At 38.2% G+C, this 16,627-nt stretch overlaps 1 protein-coding gene across 1 annotated transcript in view; it reads right to left on the bottom strand.

Moving 5' to 3' along the window:
- Nucleotides 1-1,903: 1,903 nt before the first annotated feature.
- LOC108669865 (beta-TrCP) overlaps nt 1,904-16,627 on the bottom strand; it is a 15,858-nt gene continuing 1,134 nt past the window's right edge. Inside the window, exons 2-8 of the mRNA XM_018157296.2 lie at nt 8,510-8,855; nt 7,764-7,950; nt 7,094-7,178; nt 6,397-6,576; nt 5,258-5,892; nt 4,329-4,718; nt 1,904-3,832 (exon numbers count right to left, since the gene is read on the bottom strand). Of these exons, the coding sequence (XP_018012785.1) occupies nt 4,331-4,718; nt 5,258-5,892; nt 6,397-6,576; nt 7,094-7,178; nt 7,764-7,950; nt 8,510-8,855 (1,821 nt within the window). The 3' untranslated portion in view covers nt 1,904-3,832; nt 4,329-4,330. The remainder of the gene's footprint in view (nt 3,833-4,328; nt 4,719-5,257; nt 5,893-6,396; nt 6,577-7,093; nt 7,179-7,763; nt 7,951-8,509; nt 8,856-16,627) is intronic.

Below are 16,627 nucleotides of genomic sequence, written 5' to 3'. Positions count from 1 at the left end.
TTTAGGTTAGTTGTTGCCATTGACGGTAATCGTATCTCAGAAAGTGTATTTATTCCATACCAGAATGGTGAGTGGAGATATATAAACTATGCTGTATTTATGCTAAAACAAAAATAACACAGTACCCGGCGTGCTGCCTCCTGAAGATATCTCCTAGCCATAGGTGTTGTGTGTCACACAGCAATGTGATGATGCATTCCAGCCTTTAATGGCTGGACTTCCTCCCCCTACCCCCATCCCTTGACCATGTAAGGACTGAGAGCTTTACTCACATGGGATCTTACCATGACACCCTACTCTAATTAATCCCTGAAAATGTCAACAAAAATTTTCTGTTTTTTACTTTAAACACAATTGAGTGTATTTTAATATGTTTACGCTCGGTATTGGAGATCCAAAAATCACACGTAGTCGCATGTGATTTGACATGGTTCAACCATGTCAATTAGTAATGATTTCAACTAGTTCAACCAATGTGATTTGAGGCGTGGTGACCTAAAAAAACATTCAGTACCCGGATCCATAGAACGTCCCGTGATCAGAACGCTTGAAGTTTTCTGGTCTCGGCGTAATCCCGTCTCCCGTTCTGTTGAGAGGACGTAATCCCATACCCTTAACAGAACAGGCTTCTCTCGAGCCATACATAATGTCTTCTGAAGTTAAAGAATGTGATGAACGTGGCAGGCTGCTGCGTCAACTTGAGAGGCAGCATTCAAGTGACTGGTTGAACCAATCACACCCAGGGGCGTCAACCAAACCTGGTGAGGCCAACCACGCCTGGGAGGCAGCCAAACAAAAATTTATCTAGATGGCGAGACACATCAGGATGGTTCAGATGCGGCGTGAGTCAGGAATGATGAAAGCTTCCAGCAGGACGGACGATGCAGCCAACAACAATCGGTTTAACGTTACGGGACAGTACAGAAGGCCATGGACGATCCACAACAGGCAGTTCTTTTAGCGCATTTTCTCATTTATGGGAAAAATGCACTATTGTGCTCGCCATGTCCGTCCGCCCGTCTGTCTGTCCGTGACCTCAAGTTTTCGTCGACGAGAAAATGCGCTCTCTGTCACTCACTGTAGTGAGTACTGAGTTGTATTTTTTGTTTCCTCCACGATTCCGGCCACAGCTGACTGCCGTCACAGTAGCTCAGCACGACACACGCTACATCACCTTCACCTTGCTTGACTTGAATGTAATATGACTCAATATATTCTAGTTTTCTACAACGCCAACGACACAAAATATTCCGTTCGACGAAACGTGACTCTGCACGAGAATAATACTCCGGCATTTCACTTCGGTTGCAAATTCGGCTACGTGAAGTTTAATAAAGAAAAGTATGGCATTAGAAAGAAAAATGTATAACAAACAATAGTAACAAAATGACAATTCTGTCCGGAAAAAAATTCGAACATGTGACTTGAACAGTCGCTAAATAAGTACGATTTCATTCCGTTCTCGGCTTCACAATTTGCAACCAACCGTCAGGTACACAGATGGATTCACTTAGAAATAAATTTTAATTCAATATTGGTCAAAAATAGGAAAATTCATGATGGGCTTGATTTGTTCTCGATCAAGATATATCTAGTGACATGTTATACCAAATTTCTTCAGTTAGGTGTTTATGACATAGCATCAACAGCCAGAGGATTATAAGAATGTGCTTATGTTCTACGGTCAAGCACCGTACTTTCATCACAAAGCCTGGTAATTAGAGTCACCAGAAGAAGAGCCAGGTTGTTGTCATTATAAAGTATTTTCTGTAAATTCCTTTCAATTTTTCCCGGGGATAAACCATTGCGAGAATGTTCAATCATTTTTTTTATTTTGGTCGAGCTGAAATGTTCGATTTCTGGACTTGAGTAGATTAAAGCAGGAAGAGAATCAAACTCGGACTCCAAATGATGAATCTTTAAATCAGTGAAGAGTTGCGGTGTAGCTTCTGTAAACGCTATAATACATTAAGTTTCCTAATACAACATGAAGAGCCTAGATGCGTCTGTGAAAACAAGCGAACATCTACGATCGTTATCATTAATAAATGTGATTTATTAGAAAGGAAAGATCGTGAAGGAGAAACACGTGGACGAGTAAAAAATCGCTTAAAATGTTCACTACGAGACTCGAAATATAGGAGAAAGTGGACATAGAACACATGGTACGTTTACTATGAACAAAAAGTGAGCGAGGGTACTAACGACTTTTTACAACGGTCCATAAATAAAACAAAGCATATTTATCTTATCCCTAAGGAAGTCCTAACAAATTAATTCCTATACTTGTGCAAAAAAATAAATAGAAATTTTTCAAAATTTAGATGCGATAAATTTCGGCGTAAATCAAAACGATGCACCGAACATCGTATTCGCTACGCGTCAGCTTAGAACCCCAATTTCAACACTCGCTTTGACACCAGGACTAATTTTGATAATATTGCCCCCTAGAATTACTTATGAGGTAATACAATAACAAATGGAATTATACAAAACGATGAATAGCATGCAAAAGACAGGTGTGGCGCAGTCACATACAGAACCAAGAACTATCGTTCATTGGATAGCTAAGCCGCAGCAGACGACGATTTGCCTAAATCATTTACATGAACACAGTCAGCTCATAATGCAAGTCAAGCACTAGTTAACCCAGCAGGCCGACAGCTAGTAGGCCAGATAGTTCAGCACCTTAAATCAATAGATGCATTAACTGCACAGCTTACAACATATTATTCTCAAAATTTACAAGACCCGAGGGAAATGATTTAACGAAGCTCTTTACTCAGCACGGCGTGAGATATCATACCGCCCTGTTAGCCATCGCCTAAAGGATTAGCGTCATCGTAAGCGATTGTGTTGATGGGACAATAACAATAAAAACAAGATAAGCGACCATTGCTGACGCGACACAAGCAGCAGTGCTCGTGTGCACAGACCAAGCATCAGAACCTGTACAATATTTATTACCACTAAAATTGCTATCGGAACTGCAGATGCGCTTCAGAAAGGCGTAGGGGGTGAACCTATTCAAGAGTACAGTACAAATACTTCGAGTCGCTACACTCTTCGACTCCCCCATAAAAAATCTAGGGACACAATACGCTCGAAGTCCAGCTTGGATGTTCTCAAGACAGAACCAAGCCTACAACTTAGCTTATTTTAAGGAAAAATCACAATGTGACCTTCCATAGTTGAATGCGTCACAATATTCGCGCAAAAACCTGTTAATGGGTAATTAGAAGAAGGCAGGAGTGCGTCCAACTCATTAAACCTTACTTCCGTAGAGCCGTTTTTATGTTAACATTTACGCACATGAAACGCTGATAACAGTACAGGAGTGCTGAACACATATGAAACAGTCATTTAATAAACGTTCGTACGTGCAAAACAACTGAAATGTACACGAATTTACCTCAATGAATTCTGTGGTGTGGACAAGAGTATGTACGTCACACCAGGGTGACCCCGCACCAAGGATAATGCAAGTGTATAAATAAACGAACTAAAGGTAGAGTGATGGAAGTGAAGTGAAAAAAGTTGGTATGTGAAACATAAACCAAAATACAAGACAAAATGAAATGTAGAAGCAAAAAAGATGAGCAGTGAAAGTGAAATGATAAAATGGTGGTATGAACGATACCGTGAGCAGCATTAGTTGGCATCATTTCATGATTAGGATGATGATAATAAAAAGATGAAGTGCAACACAGCTGGTCGAGCTACACAAGAGTATTCCTATTATTAGCGCTACAACAACAATAACAAAGACTGTGCTTAAAACGTAGGTATCCTCGCAATGAGCGCGTTATCCACATGCCAGCCTCCCGAGTGTCTGCAACAGGAAGAAAACATGTCAGTGGCGATTGGGGGAAGGACATTATGAAGTTCAGCAAGACAGCACAACAATTCACATATCAGTGGTGACAGTGAGGAACATGTCATGGCCTCTCCAACATTCTTGGTACACAACCAAACATTAGAACTCATTACATCAACGGGATTTTCGCTGCTACACTTTACAGTTAACGGCGCGACAAAGTCGATGATCTATCAACAATCAGGCATGGCCGTCAGCTTCATGCATTGCAAGTCAATTGTATTCACCTCGCATATCGCTTAACCTGATGGCAACACTCATACGAATATGTTACAAATAGCATCCTTAGTCTATGCATTCATAGACTAATGATGATCAATTGAAAGAAAATGATGCAACACTTTTTACGGGACTGCCTTGGCAGCATGCGACCCTTGAATTATTTAGAATCGGTACCTGATATATAAAGGATCAATAATCAGCAATTAGATACTATATGATGGGAGCTTACCATCAATCCTGGCCTTCATCTATAGATTTATCCATAGAATCATTGGACGGAAGGGGAGGTGGGGGAGAGGGCATTGGAACGGCTCTCTCAGCCCCTCTCGCCTCCCCGAACATGAAAGGAGCCGAGGGGGGAAGAGCTGGGGGTAGTGAGGGAGAGACAGCGGGAGGAACTGAGGGAGCAACAGCAGCTGCTGCTGCAGCCTGGGGGACTAGGCCAGAATCTGAGGTGGGACTTGACGATCCTCCAGCTTGGACTGGAGGGATTGGAGAGTCTGGTGGGGAGCAGTTGAGGAAGTCCCAAATGAGGATTGTGTCGTCGTGTGAGGACGATACAATCTGGAACTCGTCGAATTGTAATCTGAACACACGACCAGAGTGTTCCACCAGAGTTCTGCAAAGCAAGTGAGACGTTAGTTACATACTAAATTATGAGCTAACTTAGCTAAGTTAACCTGTGACAGTTTGGTCAGCAATTTTTTTATCTTCTAACAGTCAACTGCTTCCAAGTCAGTATTCCTTGTATTGTAAAATTTTCTGCTCATAATAAATCACTGCCTACTAAGAAACCTGTGTTATGGAAGGAATGATTCTCAAAAGCTATGCCAATTCGCCTTGATAGTGGGTAAACTCTATTGATCTTTACCAGAAGGTGGCACGAGTTTCAATGAATTTGAGAAAACTGCTGGTATGCAAGCTCCATAAGAAACTGTTACTACTTGGTGAGTGACATTTGTAATGTTATTTTTTATGGGCAAATTAACTGTAAAATTACTCATTGCCTTTTATTTTAATTGCCTCAATTATTAGTGCTTTCATTCAGGGTTGATGAATCAGTTGAAGCAATCATAATATTACTAATAAAGCTAATCGTATCAAGATAATAATTGTTTTGAAAGGTCATCAGAAAATATAATTCCTAAGTGGGCTAACCTAAGGCACAAGGTGCCTGCTGGAGAGCGAGGGTCGAGTGCGGCGTGCAGGTCCCAGACTTTTATCTTGCCATCATAGGCGCCTGACACGATGCGCTTGTTATCAAAGCGGATGCATCGCACAAGTTCCTCATGTCCATCTAATATCCGGAGGCAGGCGCCGTACTCAATGTCCCACAGCCTGATGGTGTTGTCAGAAGACCCACTCACCACAAGCCTGTCTCTGTACTGAAGGCATGCAATGCCACGCTTGTGTCCGTTGAGGGTTCGCACAAACTCGCATGTGCTGGTGCCCCAGACTTTGATGGTGCGGTCACCGGATGCAGACACGATGTACTTCTCATCAAAGTCAACAACATTGACGGCAGCACGATGGCCTACAAGCACGCGTCGGAGGTTAATCTCGCTGGCAGAGACCATGTCCCACACGGCAATGCTGCGGTCCTTGGAGCAGGTTACGAGGAGGCCGTTGGTGAAGCGCAGGTGCAGCACTGCCTCACAGTGGTGGATGAGGGTGTTGGTCATCTCTCCTGTGTGTGCGTCCCAGACACGCACGGTGCTGTCTGATGACCCACTGATGATCACGCGCTCATCGTACTGCAGGCACAGTACTGAGCCAGTGTGCCCAGTTAGTACCTGTTTGGGTAACACTAATTTATCAGACACATTGCAGATAGGCTGAATATGCTCCAAAATGTTGAAGACCTCGTACATCTCAACCTTCTTACTATGATACATTAGATTTTTTTCACTGCAATTCGCCTACAAAAGAATGAGAGGTAGTAATAACCAGCAGATTAAGGGGAATTAACTAGTACTTTCCCTTTATGGCCAACTATAATAGATGAACAAGAATTTCTGAGCAACCAACTCATAGACTAAAAACTGTCATCAATAAATGCAAACGTATAAACCAATTGCTTAGGCAACAAAAATTGTGAAGATAAGCCCAGTGAGACCAGAGAAGGTCAATGATCAGACTCAAGTTCATTGATACTGTGACTATCTAAATTTCATTTGGTCATTAATCATGGTAAGGGCACTGAGAAAATAAAGTGTAGTATCACTATAACCGATACATACACTTCATTCATCATCAATCAAACTTTGCTGCCCAGGCACGCAGGAAAGAGTAAACACCTTGTAGCACTGAAGAGTGTTCCTGTCCCACATTTTGATGGTGTTGTCCCGAAGACCCGAAACAATTTTACTGTCATCGTATTGTAAGCAGTAGACGCCTTTGGATGTCTCAGAGCGACAGTTGATCTTCTGAAGATTATGACGACCCATACGCCAATTGGCTTCTATTGTCTTAATATTCTGTAATATATTTAAATGGTTAGACATTCAGAACATAACTTGCAGAATATAAAGGCTGGAAGTTTCTGTTTCAGTAACTTGCATGTTAAATTTAAGATGGGGACTGGTTGACTTTGTGGCACATTTTAATCAAATGCTATAATTTGTAATCTGATTTATTCATCTTTTTGCCAAACCAGAACTACCAAAAGAAGAAATGTGAGGTTTTAAAGAGATCAAGGAAATTTTTTTTTATACCTGAACCTCACATTCAGAGAACGATATTAGAAATTCATTTGGAGGACGTTGAACAATATTGAATCCATAATTCAATCAATATATTAATCACATTGTACAAAAAATTATGAATAAATATTTATGATGTAATTACCATAAAATTGACAACAAATATGCATCGATTTATGGATTAATGCACAATTTTGATAAGTGGCTTTGAGCATCAAAGTAAAGCACAGAATTCTCCAAGAACATGAGTAGACAACTGGAAATTATAGAAGCAGTCAGGATGATCACAAACCTGTATAATTTTGGGGTACATTTTCCTGTAATAGGAATGGCTAGGATGCTGCTCCCCAGGACGAGGCTTGAACAAGAACTGACCCCTGAGGAGAAAAAGTGGCGTCAAAAAGGGAAATGGAGACATGAATGGGGATCATTATAAAAACAACAAGTAATTAATTATCTATTACAATTGATGCCCTCCACGCTGCAAAAGCCCCGCTCCTCATGTCTACATGGGGCTGTTATTGATAGAGCATTAGCAACAGCACAGGAGGCAACAAACGTGCACCTTGCAATATTGAAGGTCATATCTGTTGATATTTAATTGATGGTAGTATTTAAGAAGATAGAATTAAAGATAGTTTCTGCATAGTACAATTTATCATATGACTACAAATGTACCCAGGTATGTGGCACATAAATTTTGATTTCAGTGCTATGAAATTGAGAGCATTTCAAAACATCAGCTTCTGAATTGAATCAAAGACACAAAATAACTTATACTTGAAGCAATAGAAAGGAAAAAATCAAATGAATAAACTTCAAGATAAAAAGTAAACATTTAAAATATTATTTTGTGAAAACACCAACACCTAAATTCTCCTACACATGCAAAAAGCAGAATGATAACAAGCTACATGTGGCAAACCTTTTTAAAATATTCCATGGCTGTTGCAGAAACTTACCAGCCTCTTCTTTCAGAAAGGCCTTTCCATAATGGGTCCGTCCGAACTTTCCTTTCAATGAGTTTCTTCCAAAGTACACCGTCTGCAATAACTCTCTGCCATTCTTTACACACAAGTTCAGCATCCCGCAAACTCTTCCCATCAAGGTAACTCAATATTTTCTCAGCCACATGGTCAAGACCTTTCTCTGCAAGAAGCAAATATGTGAGGATCAAATGAATAAGGCAACATATTGAATCAATTTCATTACATGCAAGCGCAGTTCCTTATTATTGACATTTAGTTAGCAAATGTAATCAACAAATACATGGCAATCTCTAAATGCAGAATATGATACCAGTGTCTGCACTCCAAGATAGAGAAGTAAGGTAATGTTGGACTTCAATCTGGAGCAGAGGAATTCATCTTCATGTTGTGCACTCACAACATGCATATTGGACTGAATTAACAATTTGATAACAAGGAAAGACTGATTTTTAAGAATCCTGTCTATGCAGAATTTTACATTAAAATAATATGCTATTTAAACCATAGAACCACAAATAAACTTAGTTTCAATAAATTGCTGAGTCGCAAATAATGGGCAGCACACAATATCATTGAAAACATGCTGCATGATTCTTGAAAAGAAATGATAATTTTTGCAACCACTTATAGATTGGAATGAATTTCTTGGAACTAATGTACAGAAAATAACTTATCACTTGCCTGAATCAAGGAGCAATGATGAAAAATAAACAACTTACTTGGCAGCAAGGAAATAAAATCTCGTTGTAACATAGGTTTAAGGAATGCATTGATGTGGCCATGCTGGTAATGACACATCCTTGAGAGAAGATGCTCCATAAACTCCAGTTGATCCTGCTCGCTCCAGTGTTCAAACATTTTGATACAAGATTCTCTCTGGCTTGGGTATTCTCCCTTATTATCTTTCCGACGCCTATTATTGTTGTTGGCATTGTTAGCAGCTGAGGTGAGAGCCAAGCCAGTTGAATAAAGCTTTGTACTTTCATCATCAAGTAGAGATGTGCTTGTATCCATGGCTGAGTGTTGGCTACTGCTGTCATATATCATTGTGTTCAGTCCACTTTCCTGTAAAAGTAAAAGTCCCATAAGATTAATGCATATAAGAGCAATTGTGCAATGTTTATAATATATTCAAAATTTAAATGAGTGAGGTAAAGCTTGACTTTTTCTTAGTTATCACTGTTCCAAGCCACACCTTTTATATTGAAACAAATATATTGAGGCTATCAACTCTTATTTTGGTTTGATTGAAAATTAAGCATCTCACAAATATGTCATATAAAAAAATTAGATATTTAGAAGCTTAGTTCTACCCCCTTTGTCTGCTAAAAACTTCCATGCAGAAAACATTTTGTCAAGTCTCCTAGTAGCATTCATGTCCTCAGCCTCCTGCCTATCAATTTTGAACAAAAAATTGATTTGCCTTAATGGTTTTGTAAATGCAGGCATGCCAGTAACTTTGATAACAGCAATGTAACTACGACACACATTTTCAATGCTAACAATAGGATCATATCACCATGTAATAAATTTATGGCCTCTAACATGATGCAAAATTTTGTATCTTTAGGATAAAATTAGAGATATGGTACAGTTTCAAGTATTGAGCTTCATGGTTTGAAAAATAGGTCCATAGTTCAGAAACTAGACCAAAAACAACAGATTTGAAAACTCAGTTTCAAAATTAGTCATGACATAGTAGATTTTTTTCTACACTAGTTTGAACCTATGAGATTTAATAAATGAGTTCAATTTTTCCAACCTTTTATACCAATACTGCAATCTAAAATGCCCCACTTCAGTCTGCCAAAATTCAAAGATCAGGCAGAGGCCATCCATAAATAAGAAAAAATGCATGTTATTCTGTCAATTTCACCCATTCATATGGACCTTGGGTAATTGTTTTAGTAAAAATTAATAAAAACATATTCAACCCTTTCACAGGTAAGTTACCATATATGGTTATGATAAAAAAATATAACACAGTACTCACTGCAGTGAGTGACAGAGCGTGCATTTTCTCATCAACGAAAATGTGAAGTCACAGACGGACAGACATATGGACGGATGGACAGACTGACATGGCGAGCACAATAGTGCATTTTTTCCATAAATGAGAAAATGCACTAAAGAGGCCCCTCACATCACCCACATTGCTTTGGGCAGCCCACCAACAAGCTCGAACCAACCACAGATTGTGTACGAGTTACGTCATGTATGACATAGCTCTCTGACACACTCTTGCATCTGTCGGAGCTGACTAAAAAACTAAGTACCGTAAAATGGGGTAACTTAGACCACATTTTTTTATAAATGATGCCATTTTTCTACTAGCTAAATTAAACTTGAATTGAAACATGCAAAATACAGGTCTATACTCTAGCTTCACTCACCATAAATTGCTGGCTCCTGTCTCTCATAGTCTTTACCGTAAAATGGGGTAACTTAGACCGGCGGGGTAACTAAGACCACTTTTCGTTTTTTTAACAAAAACCCCCAAAACTCAAAAACTATTTGACATAGAAAAATTTTGTCAATTGGCATTAAAGGCCTAATACTGAGGCTACATAACACAATAGAAAGAATTAAAAAGTTTGCATATCTAATAGGATAAAAAATTAAAAATGTGACCCACGAAAAAAAGCTATTATTTAAAGCGTGTCAGAGTACCCCCTTCAATTTTTTTATTTTTTGGTTAAATAACTCCAGGTTTTGATGCATTGTAGTAAAACTCTTCTAGTTACATATGCAAATGACAAATTTAAGGTAAGTGTCATAGTTTGCAAATGGGGGCGCCGCCCCCAAATGGGGTAACTTAGACCACCTAATATCAGCCCTGACGGGGTAACATAGACTGGCTTGGAAGTTAATATAAAATTACCATATTTTTTTCTTTATGTTTCAGACTCTACAGAGTCTTATATATGGTAATTTCAACTTAATTTCCAAGCCAGTCAATATTACCCCAACACGGCTGCCATTAGGTAGTCACATTTCCCTCATTATGGGGTGGCGCCCCCCATTTGCAAACTATGACACTTTCCTCAAGTTTGTCATTTGCATATGTAACTAGAAGAGTTCTACTACAATGCACCAAAACCTGGAGTTATTTGGAGTTATTTTACCAAAAAATATAATTGATTTTATCACCTGGTCTAAGATACCCCAAGAGCTGGGGTAACAAAGACCATCACTTTTTTAGAAATTACATAAAGACTATGAGAGGCAGGAGCCAGCAATTTATGGTGAGTGAAGCTAGAATTAAACATGAATTGAAACATGCAAAATACAGGTCTATACTCTAGCAGCTAGAGTATAGACCTGTATTTTGCATGTTTCAATTCATGTTTAATTTAGCTAGTAAAAAATTGGCATAATTTATGAAAAAAAGTGGTCTAAGTTACCCCATTTTACGGGTATGTAATTTAAAAAAAAAAAGTGATGGTCTTTGTTACCCCAGCTCTTGGGGTATCTTAGACTGGGTGGTAAAATCAATTATATTTTTTGGTAAAATAACTCCAGGTTTTAGCACATTGTAGTAGAAATCTTCTAGTTACATATGCAAATGACAAACTTGAGAAAAGTGTCATTGTTTGCAAATGGGGGGCGCCGCCCCATAATGGGGTAATGGCAGCCCTGATGGGGTAAATATTGACTGGCTTGGAATTAAGTTAAAATTACCATATATAAGACTGTAGAGTCTGAAACATAAAGAAAAAACATAAATAGGCTGTCAAACATAAAATATGTTATATATGGTAATTTTATATTAACTTCCAAGCCAGTCTATGTTACCCCGTCAGGGCTGACATTAGGTGGTCTAAGTTCCCCCATTTGGGGGCGGCGCCCCCCCATTTGCAAACTGTGACACTTTCCTAAAATTTGTCATTTGCATATGTAACTAGAAGAGTTCTACTACAATGCATCAAAATCTGGAGTTATTTAATCGAAAATTTAAAAATTTGGGGGGGGGGTACTCTGACAGGCTCTAAATAATAGCTTTTTTGGGGTCAAATTTTTAATTTTTCAACCTATTAGATATGCAAACTTTTTAAATCTTTCTATTGTTTTATGTAGCCTCAGTATTACGCCTTTAATTCCCATTGACAAAATTTTTCTATGTCAAATAGTTTTTGAGTTCTGGGTTTTTTCGTTAAAATAACAAAAAGTGGTCTAAGATACCCTGCTGGTCTAAGTTACCCCATTTTACGGTACTCTGGAGAAATGGCAAAAACGGCATTTCAGGTCCTCATCGTATTCACTTTAGCAGCTCTAGCCCACAAATAACTTTAGGTAAGCCCATGACAGTTGCGAGTAACATAGTTTAAAAACTTGCTTCATCAACTGATTATGATGCTATTTACTTGAAGCAAATGCAAGAAGGTGAAAAAAGATGGCAAAAAATAGTGTGATCATATAAGAGCATACACCCGCCAATGCTTAGATATGGAAATGACCATGTTTGGACATATGCATAAAGGTAAATTTCTACAGCACTTGGTAGATATGTTTGTTAGCCCTTAGTGGTTAGCCATACTATAATTCAAGTCAAGTTTTACAGTCTGAGGTACCTATGGTTCACCAATAGATGCTTTCCCAGGCTTTGACTGCAGTCCAAGCTTTTGGCATTTCCTTCGCTACAGATCATAGAGCCAATGCAGTAGCAAGCAAGATGGTCTCTGCACTGACCTAGACAATGACATGTCCTTCACCAATACTAATTCTTTCTGATAATTTTTTCACAAGTTTTAGGTATATGTTGTATATGAATGCAACTCTTTACATGCGGCATGGATGTCTCATTATTTGGATGGTATGGACTATGGAAATATCTTGCCATAAAATACTAAATATACTTATATTTTTTTCAATCTTGATTGCTAACATTGCTTCCTCTGTATGGGTTATAATACAAGAATACAAGAGCAATGAAGTTGATTTTACCATCCAAATAGTAAACTTTCAATGTCAAAATTAGCAAATTTTTTATAGGTACCTTAAGCTGACAAGTCCCCATATATGATCACTTTATTAATTGTGATTTACTACCTATACACAAAAAACTTTTTAAAATGCTTATGAATGAATATATCTTAAAATTGGCCATACTTTTAAGTACTATCATTGAATATTGCAATTTCAGCGAATTTTTATGTCTGCCTAAGAAAGGGGTAATGCCCACCCTTTTTGTAGCTTGCCTATGAAACTATATTTATCTACCCTTGATTTTTGGGAAATTCTGCCCAACATTCCAGATCATAGTGGCAATCGAGAACACGTTTTTTTAGGGTAAACATCCCATTTCTGAACGCAAATTAAGCCTATGCATTGCAGACTAAATTTATGAACGCGAATGTTAAACAATCATAATTCAATTCATTAAAATCAGTTGACAAAAAATCTTAGTTTTTACGCACCAGACACCTCTGACTCATACGCTAGTAGAATCAAGGCAGACGACAGTGCATGACTGGAAGCACATGCATCGACAACCATACGCGGTGCCAGTTCAAAACGCACTGCTGGCTGGCTGCAGCTGGCAACACAAATATTGACAACACGCATCAAACTATGATTGGTTGTTCGGACTAGTTCATATTTAGTCTAACGTTCTCTCGTTCAGAAAAGAAATAACTGGCGCATTTGTCATAGGAGGAGACGTACAAGTGCTTGCCTATCCTGATTTCCCTTCTGGATTCCGCTTTTGATTTAATTCCTGATTTAGAGCAAACACTGTGTTGAGGGGATTTTCGCAAATGATATACGGCATCGATCCAACACTTTGTGAAAAAATTTTCAAGATAAACTTGAATGACAAATTTAATAATCTTTACCAAATTACAAACGAAACTATTCATTTGCAATGCCCTCAAGCAAATGAACGTGATAAATGATAATTTTTTTCACTTCTTCCCTGCATTAATTAATTTTCCCATTAAGCCTAAAATATCTCCCAAACTAATGAACTTAGCAAATGTTAAAAAAACGGTGATGTTTAGGTCATGATAATTTCTTTCAATTTCACCTTTGGTGCGCCTTATACGGTTCTAAATTTGCAGTGAGCCTAACATCTCCTATCCTCTTGCACAGGCTTTTTGTGTACCTTTAATTAAAGGCACAACTAAAAAATAATCACGACCTAAACATCAACATTAGTGAATACGTGTGCAAAGTTTCATCAAGCTGCATTCATTAGTTTGGGAGATATTTTAGGCTCACTGAAACTTGTAGATTGCGAGCCCGGTTGTAAAAGTCTCCGAGAGGTCTTATATATGCATATATATAATTCTCTTAATGCTTGCAGTAGTGTATTTTGAATAAATAGCTTTGTTGTTGGAAAGGTTAAGCTCGGTTTCGATTATAAAAACTTATGTGCATGAAACGTGCTACAAATTTGCTTTTATCGCGCTAGATAAAATTGAAATGAATTTTGACAGCGCTCACAAAAATATTGTTTGTATATAGCTTTTTTCTTAGCTCTATCATGATTGAAATTACTTAATTATGCTTATTATACCCGCTATGAAAATTCTTTCCAAAAAATTCATCCTAAAATTGTCGACGCGACTGGTCTGACAGAAGCGTGTGGGCCATCCCATAAGCGTGGCATAGCGTAGCCATCTTGACGCCACTTTGGCACGATTTTTTTCTCCATTCATTAGCAATAGATATGAAATTTAATGCAGACATGTAAATACTCATTGATCAGTATCGATGTTTTTTTTATATTCACGTCCTCTTGCCTTCAATTAATTCGGCAAAAGAGTGTAACCTAACCTAGCCAAACTTAACCAAAACTGTTTAAATTGGGAGTAGAGGAAATATGAAAAAATATCCATGCCACAAAGCAATTGGCATTGAAAACCTTGTATTTAATTTCATAAATATTGATTACAAATAGAATGAATGGGCCGTGTCAAAACGGTATGGCAATAGTGCATGCTAACGCACAAGCAATTTTTTCAATGCTGTCATTTTTATTACCTATATTCAGGAAAATTTTTACAAGTAATATCACGTTTGAATAAGCAAACTGATATGACGGTTGCGAATGATTAGAAGGCATGATTATGCTGAAGGAGGTTAGTGCTTATGCTGCAATTAATTTCGTACTTTCTTCCGCAGCGCGGGATCACTATTTGCGCTCACTATCCATCCGCGATCACTATGTAATGGCTAATTACACGTCTAAATGCATACCACGCACCACTGGCATACCTTTTGCAGTAATTCGATATAGACCAGGTCAAGAATTTGTAGTCGTTTAGTGTATCATTTAATAAAGAACTTTTAATAAGGAGCTATTCCATTCATTGTGCAAATTTACGTACTAACAGATTACAAGACTTACAGAAGTGGTATTTCAAATGATGAAAAGTGAATGAGTGAAGTGATTAAAAGTGAACGAGTCTAAATAGAGGTTTCCCCAATTCCTAGATTGCCACCATGTTCCAGATTATGGTACAGTTAATCATAATGGAAAATACAAATTTTTTTAGAACCAATTTTTTTTAATTCTTGAACACTCCACTCCACTTTAACACTTTTTAATTCTCAAAACAAGTCCAGGGTGCAGAAAGTTGGTGAGTATTGAAACATTTGCAATGCATCAGCAGCAAAATTTACACCTTCAGAAGATCTTGCCAACACATATGGATTGAAATTATTGCATTGCAGAAATTACTTTGAAATTATCACAATCTGGAAGACTGCAAGGCGCAAGCGCACACAGTAAGCTTTGCAGATGGATGGATCAGGATGCAGTGAAGATTGGTGAGAAACCATTTGCAATGATGCAGTGCGTGGAAAGTAAGCCGTAAGGAATACACTATCAAAGTTGTTAGCAGCATTTTCTTATTAAAAATTACCCAGCATCAGATCTTGAAAATGGCTGGTGACGCTTTGGGCTAATAGTACATAACAAGGGTGCAGAAAGTGGGTGAATATTACAAGATCTTTGGCAGTTTGGTGATGCATCAGTAGCAAAATTTAGGCCTTTAGAAGATCTTGCTGAAACATCTTAATTGAAATTATTGCATTTCAGATATTCACCAGTCTTTGGACAACTGTTTAGAAAATAGTTGAAAATCTGAAAGACTGCAAGCGCACACAGTAAGGTTTCAGGTACGTTGGAGGTTAGATGGATCAGAATGCAGTGAAGCTCGTCAAGAAATCAGTTGTGATGAGTAAGTGTTGCAGTGCATGGAGAGTAAGGGATATACTATCAAAGTTGTTAGCACTTAGCAGCATTTTCTTATTAAAAATTAGCCTACCCGGCGACGCATCTTGAAAATGGTTGGCATTTTGTAACATTTGGGGCTGAAAATCCATATCGATATCTTGCCAACGCAGCTTGCAAACTCTGCACCCTTACATTGGCAATTCTGCTTGCATCCTCTGCACCCTAGCCTGGGGCTGGAGCTGGACTAGAAGTGAGCTGCATAATTTACTTTGAAATGCGAAACACACCTAGAAGTTAGAATGGTCTGTTGATTGGTCCCAAATCTGAAAATACTAAATTTTTATATAATAACTATAGGGTAAACGCGGTATATTCCGACATCGTAGGTAATTCCGTCACTTCTCTAGTTTTTCCTTTATATTAAGCTTTGTTTTAGTTCCATGCATTCATTGATGGTTGAAATGGTGACGTCATACATTTGCTTGTCAAAATACTGCAAAAACACTAGGTCTTGGCCATCTAGCGGGAAAATATTGAGATCCAAAGAGAGACAATGCATGCCACGTGGTGAGATCATCGAAAAATGTGTCAAATTTGACAGTTGACATGGCTCTACCAAATAGTGAATAACTGTTTTTATAGGAAGAATATTATG

The sequence above is a fragment of the Hyalella azteca genome, unplaced genomic scaffold (genome assembly GCF_000764305.2).
Source record: "Hyalella azteca isolate HAZT.00-mixed unplaced genomic scaffold, Hazt_2.0.2 contig5927, whole genome shotgun sequence".
In the NCBI taxonomy this organism is placed as follows: domain Eukaryota; kingdom Metazoa; phylum Arthropoda; class Malacostraca; order Amphipoda; family Hyalellidae; genus Hyalella; species Hyalella azteca.
Note: the sequence above shows the minus strand (reverse complement) of the source record. Positions and strands in the feature narration are given on the sequence as shown.